Source organism: Sarcophilus harrisii, chromosome 5 (genome assembly GCF_902635505.1).
Source record: "Sarcophilus harrisii chromosome 5, mSarHar1.11, whole genome shotgun sequence".
In the NCBI taxonomy this organism is placed as follows: domain Eukaryota; kingdom Metazoa; phylum Chordata; class Mammalia; order Dasyuromorphia; family Dasyuridae; genus Sarcophilus; species Sarcophilus harrisii.
Window position 1 is genome coordinate 107,615,879 of NC_045430.1, and position 22,547 is coordinate 107,638,425.

At 36.4% G+C, this 22,547-nt stretch overlaps 1 protein-coding gene across 2 annotated transcripts in view; it reads left to right on the forward strand.

Annotated features, from left to right (window-relative positions):
- Positions 1 to 22,547, forward strand: part of VWF (von Willebrand factor) — a 198,937-nt gene that overhangs the window by 17,160 nt on the left and 159,230 nt on the right. For both annotated transcript variants that reach the window (XM_023504571.2, XM_031938302.1), the window contains one exon: positions 46 to 170. In XM_023504571.2, coding sequence (XP_023360339.1) covers positions 46 to 170 — 125 coding nt within the window. The remainder of the gene's footprint in view (positions 1 to 45; positions 171 to 22,547) is intronic.

Consider the following 22,547-nt stretch of genomic DNA (forward strand, 5'->3'; position numbering starts at 1 on the left):
AGGGATACCTGATAACTCCTCTCTCTTCCAAACTTTGTTCCATAGGCATCTTGACTTCTGATCCCTACAACTTTGCCAACTCCTGGGCCTTACGCAGTGCAGAGCATGGGTGTAAGCGAGTCTCTCTTCCAAGTGGCACATGCAATGTCTCCTCCGTGGAGATGGAGACGGTAGGTAGATCCATCATGGGGCTGACATAAATAAGTGTTTTTCCATCTGCAAAATTGATGTCATATATATTATGTGTGCATATGGACATACACATATATACAGGGATGTACAAAAGTCATACTGTGACATAAGAGCTCATACTGGTTTTCAAGAGAAGATTGTTAAATTTTCATTTTGAGCATCTATGATCCTTTGCCCTATGAGCCTCCCCCCTCCCTACCCCAAGAACTTTATTGCCTCCACAAGCACTTATCATGGTCTCTGAAATTCTACCACTAAAAACTCAATCCTTTGAGTCTTATAGGAATTTTTTCCTTGAATATATTATGCAAAATAAAGTGCTGATTATTATCTCGTCATGGACTAGTAAGCTTTCTTTACTAAGTTCCTGTTGTATCTTTTTAAAAATGAGGGGATAGAATAAGTGATCTTTGAGCTCTTTTTCAGCTCTAAAAATCCATTTCTATAATTCTATGACAACAGCCTCCCTTGTATCAACTAAGTACCTTAAAAAGATTTATTCTATTTCTTAAATTAGATTTTCTTTTCTATTATTTTGAGCTTAACAAACATATAGAAACATGAACATTTCCAAATATAAAGAATAGGAAAAGGGGATTACATATAAAACTATAAATCTCTATTGCTTATAGCTTAAAAATAGTTACACTACAGTAATTCCAAAGCTTGACCTGCTTGAACATATGCCTTTTCAAAACTTCCTTTTACTTTCTTCTGTGTATTTTAAAAATGTTCTATTGACTCTATTTTCCTTTTTAATAAGACTTTTTATTTTTAAAACATATGCATAGATAGTTTTCAACATTCACCTTTGGGAAACCTTGTGTTTCATTTTTTTTCTCCTTCCCTTTCCCCTACTCCCTCCCCTAGATGGCAAGTAATCCAATGTATGTTTAAACAAGTGCAATTCTTCTATACATATTTTCACAATTATCATGCTGCACAAGAAAAATCAGACCAAAAAGGAAAAAAAAATGAGAAAAAAAACAAAATACAAGCAAACAACAATAAAAAAGTGAGAATGCTATGTTGTGATGCATACTCAGTTCCCACAGTTGTCTCTCTGGATGCAGATGGCTCTCTCCATCACAAGACTATTGGAACTGGCCTGAATTACATTATTGTTGAAAAGAGCCACGTCCATCAGAATTGATCATCACATATTCTTGTTATTGCCATGTACAATGTTCTCTTGCTATTCATTTCACTTAGCCTCAGTTCATTTAAAAACTCTTCAGGCCTTTCTGAAATCATTCTGCTGATTGTTTCTTATAGAACAACAATATTCCATAACATTCATATACCACAACTTATTCAGCCATTCTCCAATTGATGGGCATCTACTCAGTTTCTTGTTCCTAGCCACTCCAAAAAGTGCTGCCACAAACATTTTTGCACATGTGGGGTCCCTTTCCATTTTTTATGATTTCTTTGGGATATAAGCCCAGTAGTAACACTGCTGGATCAAAGGGTATGCACAGTTTGATAACCCTTTGGGTGTAGTTCCAAATTCCTCTCCAGAATGGTTGGATCTGTTCACAGTTCCACCAACAATGTATCAGTGTCCTAGTTTTCCCACATCCCCTACAACATTCATCATTATCTTTTCCTGTCATTTTAGCCAATCTGAGATGTATATAGTAGTACCTAAGAGTTGTCCTAATTTGGATTTCTCTGATCAATAGTGAGTTAGAGCATTTTTTCATATGACTAGAAATAGTTTTAATTTCTTTATCTTTAATTTCTTTAGAGATCAAAATCGTCTATTCATATCCTTTGAAATTTGCCATCTATTTTCCTTTTAAATCATTTTTTGGCATTACTGTTACTATTCCCCTACTCTTCTTACCCATAAAAAAAGTCCTCTCTATGGCAAATAAGCATACTTAAGCAAAACAAATTCTCACACTGACCATGTCTGAAAATGTATGTCTCATTCTGTATCTCAAATTCATCACTTTTCTGCAAAGAGCTGGAAAGCTAGTCATTGCCATATTGTTGGAGTTCCATTTGGTGATTGCATAGGTATAGTTCTTAAGTCTTTCAAAGCTGATTTCCTTTATAATGATGTAGTCATTGCATAAATTGTTTTCCAAGTTTTGCTCAGTTTTCTTTATATCACTTCATGTAAGTTCTCTCAGTTTCTCTGAATTCATATATTATGGTTTTTTTAAGAGGGTATATTAGAATCTGTTATATTCATATAGCATGATTTGAATACAATTCAGAATAATATAACAAAATTTAGCCATTCTTCTATTGATTGGAATTCCCTTAATTGCTATAAATATTTTTGGATATATGAGTCTTTTTTCTTTCTCCAATCTCTTTGGAGTATTGACATTTCTTGTTTAAGGGGTACAGTGATTTGGGAGATCAGAGTTACAAATTGTTTCCAGAAATGTTGGACCTCCACTGGAAACCTTTGCAGCCCTACTAAGAGTCTATTAATGTATCATTCTTAACATAATCATTCTAAAATCTGTCTGGAAGTGATGTCTATGGAAGTGAGAGATGGAAGACGGAAGACTTCAGTGTGGTATAGTACAATTTGGATTTGGCACGAGAAAATATTAGTTTGGACCCTGCCTCTGTTACTGCCTCTGTAATTTTGAGGCAAATTATTCTATCTCTCTGTGCTTCACTTAACTATTAAATGAGAGGGATGGGCCAGATGATCTAAATTAACTTTTTAAAAATTAATTATTTTTGTATGCAAGGCAATTGGATTAACTGACTTGTCCAGGGTCACACAGCAAAGAAATGTTAAGTATTTGAGGCTGTATTTGAACTCATGTCCTCCTGACTTCAGGGCTGGCATTCTATCCACTGAAACATCTGGCTGTTCCCAGATGATTTTTAAATTCCTGTTCTATAGTCTTATGAAGTGAAGGAAAAAGAAGGAAATGAGTTTTTGAAGTTGAATTAAATATCACAAGAGAGCCTTGGTAGGGAAAACCCCACATTAGCCTTCTTTGCCTAGCTGTCAGAGATGTGGTCAGGGCTGTGCTGGGAGATAAGTGCTGCACTCATTTGATTATTTAAAAACATACAAAAGAAACTCATCCTTTACCACAAAGCCCCAGAATACTTCCATAGAATGAGAACATGTGGGCACTGCAGACAAGGTTACCCAGCTGGCTTCTTTCCTGGCGTCAGCCTCTTCTCTCCCATTAAATTTCTTCTGCCCACCAATCTCTTTGCTTGTACCCCTCGTTCATCCTTAACTTTCTCTTATCAAATCTTATTGCTGATAAATGCTAGGACATAGTATTGCCTTTTTTGGAGCAAATTATGTCCCAGTTCCTAGGCTTAGCAGGAGCCTGCTGCTAGCGCATGGCAGGAACTCAAGGAAGTCACAAGCTGAGAAGGATATAGCTCTAGCCAGCTCCTGCTAATAAGTCCTGGATCCTGAAACATACAGTTAGATCAATTAAACTGATCTATTCACTTAGGCAGCTCAGTGGATAGAGTGCTGGGCCTGGAGGCAGGAAGAACTAATTCAAATGGTTTCAGATACTTACTAGCTGTGTGAACCTGGGCAAATTTAATCCTGTTTACCTCATTTTCCTTATCTGTAAAATGAGCTGGAGAAAGAAATGGCCGACTACTCTAGTGTCTCTACCAAGAAAACTCCAAATGGAGTCACTAAGAATTGTACATGACCAACATTACTAAATAACAAAACAAACTCCTTCTCAGCTCCTTTTCATCATTTTTAAGCCCCATCATCAAGTCCTAGGTTGGAAACTGTACTTTTATTTTCAGGCTGCAAATAGTTCATGTGGAGAATTCCATTTCCCTTGAAAGGCACTCTTTGCATTCATTTTATGTTGCTTTCATATGTAGAAATATGTTGGACAAAGCTCTCCTCTAATGCCTTCTTGCTGTCTCTCTCACACATCTCATCTCCTACCCATGACTTTTCACATGTCTGGAACATAATCCTCCTTATATCTTCTTCCTAGGATCTCTAGTTTCCTTCAAAACTCTCCTCAGGTACCACCTTCTACCTGAGGCTTTACCTGATCCTCTCCTTCCTCCAACTTATAGTGCCTTTCTCATAATTGCTTTGTATTTATTTTGCTTATTCTTATATATTTTAGATCACTTTTCCCAATAGATTGGAAGTTTCTTAATGGCACTGTCTTTTATTTTTGTCCTAGAATCACATTTTTGAATGTGATTTTATTTATATAGTAACTGAGCAATGGAAGGCATTTTAATGACCATCGAGTCTAACCTGTACATGTGTGTATATATATATATATATACACACATAATTGATGTTTGGCCACATCTTTCCGATCTTGTATTAGTGGACTTAATTTTTTTACTTTGCATTTATTTCTTTTATTTCTAAAGAATTTCATCTGGGTTCATTCAGTCCAATGCTCTAGCCTGTCAATATCCTTTTGGATCCTGTTTTAGTCATCTGCTATGTTGGCTATCCTTCCTATCTTTATCCAAGTCATTGATAAAAATATTGAAAAGTACAAGGCCAAGGACAGATCCCTGGGTAACTCCCCTGGAGACTTTCTGCCACATGTTGACACTGAATCATTAATAACTAAACTACTCTTTGAGTCAGGCCCTCCATTCTCTAATGAATTTATATGATTGTCTTATCTAATTCATATCTATCCATCTTTCCCATGAGAATAGTAGGAACTTCTTCATCAAAAGTTTTGCAGAAATCTAGGCAAAACACATACAAAGCACTCCCCTCATCAACTGGTTTAGTACCCTCATGAAAAAAAGCAAGTGAGGGTAGTCTGATATGATTGTTGTTCATGATGAAGGCATAATAGCTCTTTGTAATCATTACTTCCCTTTTTAGATATTTACCAATTATCTTTTTAGTGATCCTTTCTCAACATTTCCCATGAATTAAAGTCAGACTCATTGCCCTCTAGTTTGTAGACCTTAATTCCCCCCTTTTTATGGAAGTCAGGACAATATTTGTTTTTCTTGTGGTAACTATTATGTTTTCTGTGATCATTCAAATATTACTGAAAGTGGTTTAGTAATCTCACATCTGCCAAGTCTTTCAGTACTTGGGCATGTAGTTCTTTTTTTATCAAAGGCATCTCAGTGTTCTCTTACTGTTTCCATGTTTACCTTTGATATCAACTTCCTGTTAATCATTTTTGTTCTCTAACTTCTAATGGGAAGGCCATTTTCTTTTGCAGAGAAAATAGAAAAAGTACAAGAATTGAGCAACCCTCTCTTCTCTCTTCTTGTCACACTTCATATTTCTTTTCTTTGATCCTCCTTTTTCTTTTAAAATATCTAAGATAAATCTTTTTCATTGTTGATAGCTTCCCCCAGTAGCTTCAGTTCATTTTGAACTCATGCATTCCTATCATAGTTTTGCAAAACTGTGTTCTCTTATTTTTAATCTTCCCTTACCTGACCTTGCCTCTATCATCTGTACATTTATTTTTTAAATCCATAAGTAAGTTTCCATATATCTTTTCATACAAACTCAATTTTTCTCCTTTGTTGGAATTGTTTCTCTTCATGTCAGAATTTTGCTTTTAAGCATCCCCTATCCATGATCATGGACTGATTTCCAATTGTATATTTTTCTCCCACAATTATAGTATTTCTATTTACTTGTACAATGTGGACTAAGTAATCTTCACATTCCTTTCTAGATCTAATGTTCTTGATTTTTCTAATTTTTAGACAACATTTAGGGACTCCTTGAGGTCGATAGACCCATGTTACACAGTCCAAAGTGGATAATCAATTCAATAGTAGTTCAGAACCCTTCCTTCAGGGGTTATGAATGAAGCCTGTCAGTAAGAATGAGGAGAAAAAATATTCCTCACTGAAACTCTCTATAACTCGTCTCCATCTTTATCCAACCTCTGCAGACAAATGTATGGTCCAAGAAGCATTAGCAAGCAAAGTCTTATGGAGGTTAGTAGTTGCCACACAATAGGCACTTGATAAATGCTTTTTTCTTTTTTTAGCTTTTTTTGTTGTTCAATTGTTTCAGTTAAGCCCCACTCTTTGTGACCCCATTTGGTGTTTTTTTTTTTTTTCCTGAGGCCATTGGGGTTAAATGACTTGCCCAGGGTCACACAGCCACAGCCAGAAAATATTAAGTGCCTGACGTCAGATTTGAACTCAGGGTCTCCTGACTTCAGGGCTGGTGCTCCAACTAGCTACCCCTCATTTGGTATTTTCTTACCAAAGATACTGGAGCTGTTTGCCATTTTCTTCTCCAGCTCATTTTACAGATAAGGAAACTGAAGCAAACAAGTTAAGTGAGTTACCCAGGACCCTGAGTACCTGAGGCCAGATTTGAGCTCTTGAAGATGAGTCTTTTTGACTATAGGCCTGGCACTCTGTACCACAACTGTACCACCCAGTTGTCCTCCTCTTTCTAAGTTACTTATTTAATGATAGCCTTTCAGTGTCTTTGGAGCAAACTGATGTCCTGAACTAAGGAGTTCCTGAAATATTTGATTTGATTACAAAACCAATCATCTAAGCTAAAAAATCCCAGCTATGAACAGATTGTTTTGCAATTTGTTTTGCAAGTCATTTGCTAAAACTTGGGATGTGTTTTCTAATAGAAACAATGCTACAAATGGTGGCTAGATTCCCACGTGAACCTAGGAAAGCTAATTAACTCATAATGTTGCTTAAATGTAGTCCTAATGATACTAGCCTGCCTTCTGAGTCTGGGGCACTGAGTGCCATCTGGTGCAGGAGGACTGGGAAGGAGAGAGGAAAAAGACAGAAGATTGGAGAGGGAAAGGAAGAAGAAGTTGGAGAGGAAAGAATCTTCTTAGAATCTCAGTTAACAATTCCAGTATCTAGGGCAAATTTCATTGTTTCCCTCTTACCATTCACATGGCTGTCATTCCAATTTAGGTTTTCATCCCTTCCGATTGGGAATATTGTGATAATCTTCTAATTCTTCTGTATTCTTGTAGATTCTTCTCTCTACCATCTGTTTTCTCCACATAGCTGCCAAAATAATCTTATTTAGGTATGAGCTTGATCCTATCACTCAACTGCTCAAAAACCTTCAATAGTTCCCTGTTGCCTTAAGTATAAAAAAACAAATTCTTTAGCCTGGCATTCACATTATAGCCTTCCCCAATCTGCCTCCAACCTCCCTCTCTAGCCCAATTTATTATTATTATCCTTTATGTATATCCTACAGTCGGCCAAATTTGACTATTGCTAATTTTTCCTTAATCTTAATACTTTATCTCCCAATTTTCTGCATCACTTGGGATGTGGTACATATCTGTCATGTACTCCCCCTTTAATTCTGCCTCTATGAATTTTTCTCTTCCTTCAGGGATTAGCTCTTCCTTGAAGCTATACTTGATTCCCCCATTGTTAATATATTTTCTCTTCCTCTTCAGATTAATGTGTATTGTATTTATTTATGTTTGCAGTTTTGTCAGGAAGAACAGAGTTCAAATCCAGCCTCAGACATTTACTAACTGTATGATCTGTAGCAAATTCTTAACTTCTGCCTGCCTCAGTTTCCTCAACTATAAAATGGGAATAATAATAGCACCTACTTCTCAGGATTGTTATAAGGATCAAATGAGATAATATTTTCAAAATAGCTTAGCCGAGTACATAGCAAATACTTAATAAATACTTATTCCCTTCTCTCTGTCTCTTACCTTCTTCCCCCTCTGCCCCCAACCAATATATATAGGGAATCAGAGGACTAGACCTGGGTTTAAGAGAGATTTCTTGAATTGTACTGAATTACCTGTCATTTAGCATTAACAAAGACACAAAAATCAGAGGGAAAACGTTGCTTGTCTCTTTCAGTCATTCTCTTCGGCTGACTTGAGCTGTTTGCCTACTACTCATTTTGTCCCCAAGGTACATTTAAAGTCTTAACAACCATCCTTCTGGGAATGTTGAGTCTCAGGCTCTTCAGACTGTTTCGGGGCCTCCAAACACTAGGTCATCTCCCTTGATGAGCCCAAACCTCCCTCTTCAGAACTTTTAGTACTGGGTTGTTTACCTGAGAAGGGAGACCTTGCACTATTTAAGCCAATCGGATTGGACTTGACCAAGAGAGGAAATTCATAATTGGTTGAGAAAGACTATGAAATCTCCTGGGAAGTGATTAATAATTATCTTCTGAACTATTTGTAGCAGCTTGGTTCCACTTAGGGATCTGTTTCAAAAGCCTGCCCTATTAAAGGAGGCATTGTCCTTTGAATTTTGCATTCTAATCTACTATGGTTTTCTTAGAATATGAAAGTTCTCTGCTTAACAGAGTATTCTTCTAAAGGGAAATACACCAGATCCAGGAACTGAGTGTAAAAAATGAATGAAGTATGGAATTTGGAGATACAACTTGACATTTAATCTGCCTGAGTCTCAATTTCTTCATCTGTAAAAACAAATCATAGTGTTTTCACTATTTACCACACCTGGCTGTTGTGAGTTTCAAAAGGTACTAGCATTGTAGAATCTTAGGCTTAAATAAATATACATTTAACCAATCCTTCCCCTTCACCTTCTTTCACCTTTTGTCAACTTGCTAAGAACTAATAAGGCAATGAGTCAACTCACTGGGAGATAAAAACAGCTGAAGTCTTACTATTTTCCCTTTGGGAATAAATGTTCCCTTGTCAGGTAACAAACCTCAGGGTTCCTCTTCAACAAGGTCTAGAGTGGCTTGTTAGCCTGAAATGTTATTATTCTGCAGTTGTTTTAACCTTTGGCAGAGAAAAAGCTGTTTTGCACAACATTCTCTGTTTATTTGCATTTTTAAAATGTTGTGCTCATGCTTTAAAGGCCCCAGAAGCCTCTGTTTCTAAGCAGCCCAGAGCAATTTCTGGGATGCCAGATGGAACTGGGCATCTCTGAGGCCCTGGAGTTGCAGGAGGCTGAGGATCACTTAGCAACAGAGCTGAAACCATTCCCAATCAATTTTATTTTCTTATGTGTGGAATTGATTTTTGGATTTTTAGGCTTCTTCCTCCCCTACAAAGGACAGTGGCACAGTAAATAGAGTGCCAAGCTTGGAATCAGGAAGACCTGAGTTCAAATGTGGCCTCAGATATTTACCAGTTCTGTGACATTTAAGTCAAGTCACTTAACTGTTTGCCTCAGTTTCCTCATCTGTAAATGAGATGGAGAAGGAAATGGTAAACCTCTCCAGTATCTTTATCACGAATACCCCAAATGGGGCCATGAAGAGTTAGACATCACTGGACAACAATAACAACACTCTCCCCTGTAAGTAGGGGGACATGGAATCTGATTGCTGATGGTTTCCAGAGAGGCAAATGAACCTGCTAGTCATGCATGTGCTACCCAGTGATCTAGGGATGAAGGAAAAGGAAGGGGAAGATTTCCTTCTGTTTCCTGAACAAAAGCAAAGATGGGAAATCTAAGACTTTGGTTCTAGGAAGGAAGAGAAAGCTAGAGTATTCAGATAGGCCCTAGCTATAGATTGGGAATGAAAAAGATGAGTCAGTGAAAGAAGAAAGAAATCAAGAAAGTTTTGGCTTGCTCTATTTCCATATCATTAAAAGCCAAGGCTTTTTACCACTGATTTTGACAATTTTTTTGTAACTTTGACACTTTCTTTTTCTTCTAAGACATTTTGCTACGATAAAATGAAGTAGAAGGAAAAAGTACCTAAATCATGGTCTTTAGGGAATCTGGGGGAGAGAAACCCAGGGGAGAAAAAGGAGATGAGACAAAGGCATACTGAGGTGCTGTCTAGCCAAGCCCCTGGCACTCCTGGGAAAGAAAAAAATCAGGGTGTGTATGTATGTGTGGGGTCTGTGTGGGAATAAGAAGCCTCTTTCCAGGTTTAATACCAGCAATACACTCTTATACTCCAGAGAAAAGGAAGATGTATCTTAGTTGCAAAGTACCAGAAGCTTAGGAGGTCTATCTCCTATTTGTAGTGTTAGGAAGAAATGCCAAAGAGTCCATGGATAGATTTCGTGAATAGGTTTTAAGATGAACTTGCTTTTAAAAATATTTTGATAACCATCTCAATATAATTGGTCTCTTTTGTGATCATCTAAGTTATATTTCATGCAATTAAAAATATGATTCTGAAAAAGGGTTCATAAGTTTCACCAGACTACCAAAGGGATCTATGACACAAAAATAGTCTTTTTGATCTAGTCTAATCTCTTAATTTTATAGATGAAGGCAGCTGAGACTTGGAGAATAGAAATAACTTATTTAAAGTTATACTTCTATAAGTAGCAGAGTCAGGAATTGCCTCTAAATATTATGATTCCTGTCACTAAAAACAACTCTTTTTTGAGCTCCTCCATTTCTAGCTCAAGGATTCTATTGTCTGAATCTCTGAAGAATATGAATTCTCTTCATTTCTACATTACTCCAAATACTATGGAATTCTTCCTTCATCTGGTATCCCATTTCCAACTAAGTATTGTTTCCTTTTCTTGGTCTTTAAGTTCTTTTTACTAAAAGTTGGGTTTCCATTTAATCTTTATTGTTCTCGAATCCAACCATTCTGGAGAGCAATTATGCCCCAAAAATTATCAAACTGTGCATACCCTTTGACCCAGCAGTGTTTCTACTGGGCTTATACCCCAAAGAGATACTAAAGAAGGGAAAGGGACATGTATGTGCCAAAATGTTTGTGGCAGCCCTGTTTGTAGTGGTTAGAAACTGGAAAATGAATGGATGCCCATCAATTGGAGAATGGTTGGATAAATTGTGGTATATGAATGTTATGGAATATTATTGTTCTGTAAGAAATAAGCAGCAGGATGAATACAGAGAGGCTTGGAGAGACTTACATAAACTGTTGCTAAGTGAAATGAACAGAACCAGGAGATCATTATACACTTCAACAACGATACTGTATGAGGATGTGTTCTGATGGATGTGGATTTCTTTGACAAAGAGACCTAACTCAGTTTCAATTGATCAAGGATGGACAGAAGCAGCTACACCCAAAAAAAGAACACTGGGAAATGAATGTAAACTGTTTGCATTTTTGTTTTTCTTCCCGGGTTATTTTTACCTTCTGAATCCAATTCTCCCTATGCAACAAGAGAACTGTTTGGTTCTACACACATATATTGCATCTAGGATATACTGCGACATATTCAACATATATAGGACTGCTTGCCATCTAGGGGAGGTGGTGGAGGGAGAGAGGGGAAAAATTGGAACAGAAATGAGTGCAAGGGATAATGGTTGTAAAAAATTACCCTGGCATGGATTCTGTCAATAAAAAGTTATTATAATTAAAAAAAAAGAAAGGAAAAAAATCTTTATTGTTCTCTCTACCTAGAACCTTAAATCTCTACTAAGAGAGACAAGGAGGTACCTCATTTATTCATTAACAATTAAATATTGAATTGCCAGATTATGTTGTTGATATTCAGGTAAATCTATGAGGGGAAGGTGAATACATTGGGGAGGATGATTCATTCATGTAGAAGTTTTCAAGTATTTACTCGTACTGTCTATTTAAGGTGTCTCAAAATTCTTAGTGTCTTGTGAAGTAGTAGGAGCCTAACCTACTAAAGTAGAGATAAAGAAGTACTTTAGTAGTTTGATTGATTAAAGATTAAAACTTTAAGACTTTTGAGAGGCCTTGTATTTGGAATTTATTTCCCTCTGTACATGAGCTTCAACCAATGGAATTAGTTCCTTGAGAAGGGAGTCTCTATTTTTGTTTTTGAATTCCCAACACCTAGCACAGAGCCTAGTACACAGTAGGTGATTAATAGATGTTTGTAGATTCATTGATTCAAATGAAAATATGAAATAATTTGCAATTAGCAAGATCCAGAGAACTTAATTCATAATTCACAGATTGAGAGCCAGCAGTAATCTCACAGGTCCTCTTAAACTTTTTATACTTCTGACTCCTTTTCCCCTGAGAAATGTTTATATAATCCCAAGGATATAGGTATACAAATCAAACATTTATTGATAATAAATCACAATTTCATGACTCCCATATTCAGTTATGGGACCCCCATATAGGGTTACAACCTATAGTTTAAGAAGCATTGATTTAATCCTTTGAAATGCAGATCAGCACCTTCTCTACAAACCTAAAACCTTAGAAAGTTATCTAGTTTACAGAGAAGTTAAGTAACTTGTTCAAAATCAGATAGGGAATAAATTGCAGAGCTGAGACCTAAACCCAGATACTCTGACTAAATGTCTTTTGTTATGGTCTCATAATTTGTGAGCTAAAGGTTTTGCTGTCAGTCATTTCAGTCCTGTTCTTAGCAAAAATACTGGAGTGGCTTTGCCATTTCCTTCTTCAGCTCATTTTACAGATGAGGAAACTGAGGCAAACAGGGTTAAGTGACTTGCCCAAGGTTACACAGAATGTGAATGGCTGAAGCTGGATTTGAACTCAGGATGACTGTGAAGCTGGCTCTCTAGCCACAGTGTCACTTAGTTGCCCTGAACTAAGTGTATATAACTCTGCCAGAAACTTGTGTTCTCTTTCTGGCCTCCACCTTATGCTTCTACCTATGGGACTTCTTTCTCTTCCATGTCACCTTAAGATAGAAATCTGTTACTCTCCTCAGCACTTTCTACAGCAACTCTTCTAAATCTTTTCTTCCCTATTTAAATCCCTGCCTTCTTCAGGTGATAAACTTACTCTATATTTCATTGAAAAAATTAAGACTATTTGCCATGAACTTCCTTTTTCCCCCTCTTCCACATCTTCTATCATTCAAATACCTTCTGCCATCATCTCTTTCATCCTTATCTCCATGAAGAGATAGTCTTATTTCTTAACCAAAGCTAACCACTCTACATGCATAAAAGACTGTTATATCTTTTCCCACCATAAGCCATCCTCCATTCAATTACCAAATTCACCTCTAACCATGTCACTTTTGCTCAATAAACTCCAGTAGCTCCCTGTCACCTTTAGGATAAAACAAAACAAAACAAAACAAAAAAACCCTTTGTTTGGTGTTCAAAGCCCTTTATAATTTAGCCCCTTCTTACTTTTCAATCTTCCTACAATTTATTTCCTACCATATACTCTTTGATTCAAGACATTGATCTCCATGCTGCTCTATAAACAAGATACTCCATCTTTTAGCTCTGGTTGTTTTTCTAGTTGGGGCTCATTCCTGAAATGCTCTTCCTCATCATCTCAACCTATTGGCTTCCTTGGCTTTCTATAACTCTCAACTTAAACCCTACCTTCGGTAGGAGGTCTACCTTAATCTCTCTTAAATATAATGTCTTTTCTCTTTTAATTGTCTTTTTATCTTGTACATAGCCTGTTTATTTGTGTTTATTTACTTACTGTCTCCCCTAGTAGATTGTAAGCTTGAGGAGCAGGACTATCTTGATTTTTTAAATATTCCTTTTAAAAATTGTATTTTAATTAATTAATTAATCATTTTTTATATTCTTTAGCGCTTAGCCTGGAATAGAGTAGGCCCTTCATAAATATTTATTGGTTGATCATCAAAATAGGTAATGAGAATATCAGGCTTTATTAAGAGAGATATAGTGTCAATAATAAAGAAGCTTTATTATATTTCTTCCTGATTAGACCAAATTTGGAGTATGTGTTCAGGTCTGGGCATTACATTTTAGAAAAGACATAGAATAAATATGACCATAAGACACAATGCAATGGTGAGAGAATGAGAGAACATATCTTACCTAAACTGAAAGAATTGGACATATTTATCTTGCAGAAGAGAAGAAACAGGGAGAGATTGCTACCTGTCTGCAAAAGACTGAAGGACTACCATGTGGAAGATGCATGAAATTTGTACTGGTTGGTCCATACAGAGGGTGGAGTTAGAAACAATGGGTAGAGGTTTCAGGGAGACAGATTGAGGCTGGATGCTAAGAAAACTTCCTAGCCATTAGAACTCCCCAAAAGTGAAATATAATCTCTCAGGAGATAGTGAGTTGTCTTTCATTAATGGTATTCAAGGAAAAGATAGATGACCCTTTTATTGGGCATGTTTTAGATGGGATTTTTGTTCAGGTTTGGGTTAGATTCAGGGTTGTGCTAATAAATATTTAACAAACAACACTACAAAAACCATGATATACTTTTACGTTTAAAATGTGGTATCAACATTTTCTCCATCACTCTCTTAAATCTAGCTAGTCAATAAAACAAAACAAATCAAGTCTTGATCTATAGTAGTGTTTGCCAGTTTTTTAGCTGTAAAAAGTTCATTTTGCAAATGCTTACCCAAGTCAGAAAGATCTGGTTCCATTATACCCCTGGGTCCATCCCAAATGTCAGATTTTTTTTTTTTTATTCTGTGACACTCTCAGCCAGTGTCGAAGCTGAATTGTCTGCCAATCTTATTGTTTTTCCCCCATGTATACCACATGTTCCCTCAACAACAGTTTATAAAACAAACTCTGTGCAGGCTAAAGAGTATGTCAAGTAAATGTGCAGTGAATTGTGGTCATTGGGGCACCTGGCTGCAGTTTTTGGTTTGTCTTGATTTTCTTAATGTCCTTCAATAGGAACAGCAAAATTTGTCCTACTAGTGACCTGATCCATAAAATAGAATTTTCCTCTATATTCATGTGATTTAGAGTGGGATCAGTGATAGAAGCTAATGTTGTTATAACATAGAACTATTAAATTGGGTTCTTAGCTCTCCAGCTGGACTTTATCATTCTTGGAGGCAAAGTAGCTTATTGGAAGCATTGGATTTGGTTTCAGAGGATGTAAGTTTAAGTTCTATACAGAATAGAAATTTGTTAGGACTATATTCCCCTGAATCTTCTTTTAAGGTGAAATAGTTCTTTGCAGATGATTGTTGGAATTTTAAAAAATAGCATCCCTACGACCCCAAATATGGTTTACACTAAGAGGAATCTTTAAAAGTTCCTTGGTGCTCTCTCTAAAAAATACAATAGCTCATATTTATTTGTTGCTTATATACATGATCTAATTTTCTTTTGTATATCCTTTCAATTGAACAAAACATTTGTTTATGGACTACAATGTTATCATATTTTACCAGTAACTGAGGATACATTGAAACATTAAATAGGTTCTGTTTTTAAAGAAGTTACATTCAATTTTTAAACATCCATTTAAAATTTTGAGTCCCAAATTCTCTTTTTCCCTCCAGTTCCAAGGTGGACCATTAAAAAGGCAAATTCAATACCCATTATCTGTGATACACTATACCATTTTATCCTTAAGTTGGTATATAAAGTAGTATCCTCATTGTGTAGGTGAAGATATTGAGAAGGAGCAAGGTTAAGTGATTTATTTAAACTTAAAAAACTGGGGAGTGGAATAGCTTTCTACCAATTTCCAATTAAACATTGTCTCTCTTGTTTCAGACTCTCAATATCCCTTATCAAAATGCCCTTATTTTCATTAAGGAGGGAGAAGGCTAGAGGGGGATGATAAATTAATTGATCAACAAACATTTATTTAAGAAATGTCCACTGTGGACTGGACTCTTTGGGAATTACCAAGTGATATAGAACATGCTTAGAGTCTAATAAGGGATAATCAACATGTACATATGAAAAAATAATAGGGATGGGAGTTCAGTTCAAAAGATGTCATAAGGCAAGAGCCACTTTGTTTGGGAATGACTTAGAACAGAAAGTGAGTTTCTTAGGTGGGACCTGAGGCTAACTTGGTTTCTGATTTAGGACCTCCAATACATAATTACTTTCAGAAACAGTAAAGTCAGCAAAGAGGAAGACCCTGTTTGATCTCTGTGGAGAACCTCTTGTCCACAGTGTCCTGAAGTAATTAAAGCTTAAGTTGCTATGGAGAGAGAAACCACAGCCCCAGACTCCTTGAGCAAAGGGAGTTTAGACTACCCCTTTCTTGCTCAGTTTCATGTGATTTAGAATGGGATCAGTGATGGAAGCTAATGTTGTATCTAAATCTTTTCAGAAATGTGAGCACAGATCTTATTTGTTTTTAAAAAGACCTCCTCTATGGCAATCATTAAGAAGATATTAAAGGAGCTCTGAAAGCCTGATCAGATGTACCCTGATCGTATGTGGGAAGGACCCATAAATAGAACTAGAAATCCTCCTCTTCATCCTGCTAGGATATTTCTGCTGTGCATATCCAGTTCCTTGGCTCACCAATGGGGCAGTTCCTTGCCCTGGGGTGAGAATTCCTGGGCCTACAGCATTGCCTCTGCACCTCCCTCAGGGTCAGGGTCAGCTTCATTCCTCTGGGCCCCCTATAGCAGTAGTTGCAACAAGACTAGGCTGAAGAATTTTGCTCTTTTCATCATAGTCATCTTTCTTTGTTAACTTGACTGCAAAGAATGCTTCCCTCCTCCTTCTCTCAGCCCCCTTCAGATGGAGTCAGCTGTTTAGAAGAGAAAGACAATAGTCCAGTTTCATATCTCCAATTACTGCTTTTCCTTCTTTCCCTTACCCGCCTTAGAGTAGATATACTTCACTCTGTTTTCTTTCCCATCCCTTTGGATGGGAATAGAGTCTCCAGGGAAGAGGTCTGGTCATTTTAAATGATCTGAAAATATAATTAAAGTAGACCACAATTGGGTCTGTATAGCAGGCAGTGGGGTGGGTAGGATGAAGTAATGGTATCATCTGCAGAGAACTGGGTAGGGAGAATGGGAGGGACCAGGACTCTTTCATTAGCTCTCCAGCACCCCATAGACAACATTAGCTCATGCCAGGAATTGAATGAAGCAAGGAGCATGTTGGGAATGAGCTGATTTGTTTACCACCATTTTGAACCCTGCCTAGTTTGGTTTTTCAAGGGGCTTAGAAAATAAGAGTGGTATAAAGGAAAACAAATCACTGGTTGGAATAAAAGGCTCTGGCAGTGTCAGATCCTGGCTTCTTTATTCCTGATTGTGTCATTAAACATGACATTTCACCTCTCTGTAGCTCTATGTAAAATGAGGGAGTTGGACTAATTGACTTCTGAGGTCCCTCCAATTCTGAGACCTATAAGGAGGATTCTACAAGGAGCTTGGCTTTCTGTGGTTCTAGTATGGTACAGCTGCCCTCATTTTCAGGAAGCAGGATGAGGGAGGTAGGATCTGAATAGCAGGTGTCTAGGCTGCCTCACTAAGAATTCCTGGGATCTAATCCTTGTGCCAGGACTTCTCTTTTCTATTTAACCTGAGTCCTAAAGCCCATTGGTATGGATTCTTGTTGTCATTGAGTCATTTTTCAGTCATGTTCTAGTCTTCATGATACCATTTGAAGTTTTCTTGACAAAGATGTTAGAGTGGTTTGCCATTTCTTTCTCTAGCTCATTTTACAGATGAGGAAACTGAGGCAAATAGGATTGGACTTAAATGTCACAAAACTAATAAGTGTCTGAGGTCAGATATGAAGATCCTCCTGACTCCAGGTCCAGTGCTCTATCTACTGCACCACTGAGAAGAGTTACTTTAATTATGTTCAAAAGGGAAGTAGGAAATGAGGGCAAAGGAAGTCTAGACTGGATTAGAATTATATCTCTCTTTTCCTCTAAATGTTATTAATATGAAAGGTATGGTTTTCAGGTTCAAGTTAACCTTCTGATTGTTAGTCATTAATGAGAAGAGGAGGATCCCCGAACTTTACCTCCAAGGCTTGATTTCCTTCCTATCAAATAACTGTTACAAATAAATATATATATATATATATATATAGTTATTTGATAGGAAGGATATATATATATATATATATATATATATATATATATATATATATACACACATATACATATGAAGAGGAAGAGAGAGAGAGTAAAGCAACCCACTTATGCAAGTCAATGGCAAAACTGAAATCAGAGAAAGTATACATAGGTTAATATATACCACACCATACAGAATGATTTTTCTCATTGAGAGCAAGGTAACTTAGCTTAACCAAAAGAGATAATTCCAGATTTCCCCAGAAATCTCTAGGGTAGCAAGTTGGAGATAGAGACATGAGGGAACCTGTGAGTTTCTCTCATATTTCCCAGAATCCTATTCTCCCTTCAGCAACTTAAATGATATTGAGACCACTCATTTCCCTCTTGAAGTTAGAAGCCAGAATCATCTGAAATGACAGCAATGCTTAAAGAAACTGAAGGGAGCCATGAAATTTCAAAGACCTTGGAGTTCTCCTGTACTGCTCTGCTTAACCCCAGCCTGCCACTCATGCAGATGCAGGGCATTGATCTCCAAAATGAGAGTTTATTGTCAATGGCATTGAGAGTTCAATTCAATGTCAATATCAGCTTACACTATGCTTCAGCTTCCATATTTGTGGTCATGCCATCTTCTATTTCTCTAACCTTTTTCTTGAGGAGCTCCAAACAATGTACTTGTTTTATTTTTTATTTTTTATATTTAAGAAGGTTTTGCCTCAGAATTATGTGCTCTGTATCCACTAATGACAGAAAAAGAGGATAAAGACTTAAAATGAAACAGGAGGCTTGGGGAAAGGGCAGAAGAGAAAGAATATTATCTCAGGGCTGTCAGACAAAATAATTACTTGTCTAGGATGGCCTAGACAATGGAATGGTCCAGATGATCTTTGGAGTTTACTTCTAATATGAAGAGATTACAACTTGACTAGTTTCACAGTTTAGAAAAAAAAATGAGCAGATAATTACTATCTCCAATTAAACCAGAGGATAGTCTCCTTATAATACTCAGAATTGAAATCTATAAAATTAATGGCACAAATAGAATGAATATATTTAGCTGTAGTTCAAGGCCGGATCCAAATTCAAAATCTTTTTCACTTGTTTAAACTTTCCAGAACTTGACCTCAATTGGCACAAATTTCAAGTAGAATGGTAAGGGTTGATTGACAGCCACTCAATTAAGATATCCTGCCTCACTTAAAGAAAGTGATAAGATGTCCAATCAATTGATATTGGTTATAGGCTTTAAACTAAATGTGAAAAGTCTTTGAAAACCATTGGATGAAGTTCAATGATTTCAGACAAGGTCTGTTCCAATTGTCTGAGTAAGTTCATAGGCTTTGGTTACTGTACAAAAGCACCAAGTTAATTAGAATTAGGTAGTTTCAGTGAGTGGCAAGTCATTTAAGAGACTGGGGAAAGGGTGGCTTTCCAATAAAATTGCTGAGGAGAAAATGACTGAGGGAAGAAGGGACAGAAAGGACCTAGCCAGGTCTCTTCCAATTCCCTCCCCTGTTTTGACCAAAGAAGGAGCCCAAAAACTTGAAAGAGAGGGTGTTGGGCTGCCAGTCCTTTCATCCTTAGACTCAGCTCTCAAAAATGTCTGCACTGGGAACTGAGGAGAGATTAGACAGATTTATCAAAACCCCAGCAAAGAAACCCCATCCAGCTGAAAGAAAACTTCATGAGTAACTCACAGATGAACAGATTTCTATCAACTATTTGCCATGAGTACATGCCAAGCTTGAGCCCACTCTCCCTTCAGCTCTGCATGTAAGGGAAAATGTGTCATGGATTTTTGAGGGAATGTTTAAATCAACTTTTTTTTTTTTTTTTTTTTTTTTTTTTTTTTTTTTACTGTACCCCTTTAGTAAACACTCCTTTCTAAAAGTTACTTAAGGCTGGTTGACTGAAATGGTTTTCACCTGAAAATCTTGTGGAATAGCATAGTGAGACTAATGGAATTAATTGGGGTCAAGCTAACTTCTTAGAGAACAACCCCCAACTTCTTAGGAGAGTTAGAACTTTGAAAGGAAGGATTTAGCCTTGTTTTAGGGAATAGAATTCATCAGTATGAGTAGAAGTTGACAAAAATTCTTAGAACTTTCTATGAACTAGTCCAGCCATTCTGGAGAACAATTTGGAAATATATCCAAAAATTGTGAACTGTTCAGACTCTTGCCATTTTTACCTCATTTCTTTCCTACCTGGCCTTAATCACTGATTGGCATTGCCTCAGTCAAATTGAGACCCGTTAAAGACATTAACTTAAAAAGGCCAACCAATGTCTCCCATTATATCCAGGGCTATCTCCACTTACCCTAATCTATATCTGGCCACTGGATTCAGTGGAAAAAGTGAGGCTGTTGACCTTGCACAGACCTCCCTCACTCAAATCCAATTCACTTGCATGCCATGGCATTGCCTCCCTGATGTCACTGGCCTTCTTCAAGAATGAAGGACAAACAACAATAACTACTAGGCTACTAGGTCTGTATCCTAAAGAGAAAAGGAAAAAGATCCAGATATTTGAAAATAATTATGACAACTTTTTTATGGTAGCAAAGAATTTGAAACATCAATATTGTAAGATAATCAAATGAAAAAGACTTTGTAACTTTGCTCAATATAACGACCCATTACAATTCCAAAGGGACTCATGATGAAACATACTACCTGCTGTCAGAGAATTGATGGACTCAGAATACTAATAGAAACATATCTTTTCTATTTTTTTGTCTTTAATACCTCCTCTGCCCCTCCACCCCGTCTCTCTCTCTCTCTCTCTCTCTCTCTCTCTCTCTCTCTCTCTCTCTCTCTCTCTCATTCCCCATATATGTATGTGTGTACACATACACCACACATACTATATCGTATGTCTATATTTATCTTTTTTGTACATAGTGATTTGCATGCTTGCTGTCTACTTTCATTAGTCTTGAGAACAAGGATCATCTTTGACTTTTTTTTTTGGTATCTTCCACATCAAGCATAGTGCTTGATATATAGACATTTGATGATGCTTGGTGATTGATTGACTAAATGACCACTGAAATCAACCTTTAAATCATTTATATTTGCTGCAAATTTGTATGAGAAAGGAGATCTCTCTGACAACTTTATTTTTTAGATAGTATAGGAAATGTATGAAGCAGCTTGACTTTCCTTTTGATTCAAACAATTAGTTGTTGTTAAACTGATTTATCACAATGTGTTTCACATATAAATGCTATTTTAGATTGAATTAATTAAGAAGCATTATCAAGTCTGAAGAATAAATTTCGAAAGCTCATCAGTGTTTGATAATAGTGGTTGAGGGTGTTTTTTCTTCAGAAAAATTTCAACCTCAGCCTATCAAGTTATAACTGTATTACTGAAATTTATATTATTCTGAGCAGCAATGTGAAGTGATGAAAGGGTCACAAATAGTCTCCATTGTAGTAAAAAAAAAAGTAAAAATAGACAATACATTGATTATTAAGTGTGATTAGGTTCCAATAAAATTGATTTATGGACATTGAAATTTCAATTTTAAAAAAAGGATCCTCAAAGTTTATATTCAATAATACAGGATTATTTTTTAAAAATGAAAACAAGGAATAATATACTTGTTTTAGCTATAGTGAAGAGGGACATTTTTGTAAATCAGAAATGGAAGATATGATAATAGCTATTCAATAATAATATTGGATATGAAAATACAATCATAATGAATCAGTGGCATAACAAAAAACATTAACTTTATAATGAAAAGAAATGGAGAAAATATTTGCTGTAAATATTGCATGCCATCCAAAATCTGTTTTATCTCTTCCTTCGTTAGCTTTCAAAACTATGGTTCTTATGGAAATTTAGCAGGATGTTTTCTTTCTCTCTTTTCCAAACAATTTATATAATATAGAAATTAATTATACTTTGCAGGATTTATACTTGTAAATCCATTTTGTCTTTGTTTTTATGTTCCTTAGGAGTTCATTGATGGCTTAGACAATTTTTTTTAAAGGTTTAAAGGTTTTAAAGGTTCAAAATGCTTGTCTTAGGCTATTCCTGCTATGTGAATACCATCCTAGCTAAGTAAAGAGAAGCTCAGCACTATTACTTTATGGGTTGAGCACCATTCAATGAATCCCTTGGCCAGAGTGCACCTAAGAAAATATAGACAAATGCCAAATGACTCCTAGTCATGGGACTCTATTTTGCTTCTGTAGTAATGAAATTATTGTTTAAAAGGGATACAGAGAATACCAAATCAATTTTTAAACCATCACCAAACAGTAATTACTATTATTTTTTCACATGTGATGTCTTTGTCCAATAATGAGCAAGATGATACATATCGATATTGAAATTCTTGCTAAAAATGAGACCAAAGAAAAAAAAGTATTCTCTCGAATCTCTTCCTGCTGGTCTGATTTGATTATTTCTTCTCTACTAGCTTTGTTCTTCATCATTCCTATCATGGCCCCTAGCTGTGATATCTATCAAAGCTCTTACCTGGTACCTCTTCTCTTAACACTCTCAGTTGGTAACTTCATTAGCTTTCATGGGTTCTATGACTATTTCTATGCAGGTGATTCCCAGGGTCATATTCAACCTTAGTCTTTTTTTCTCCAAATACCTGTAGGACAACTTAAATTACATGTTCCATAAATGTCACAAACATCTCAAATGCGATACGTCTAAAATAGAACTTAGTATCTTTCTGTGTAAATCCACTTTCCTTTTGAACATTCCAATTTCT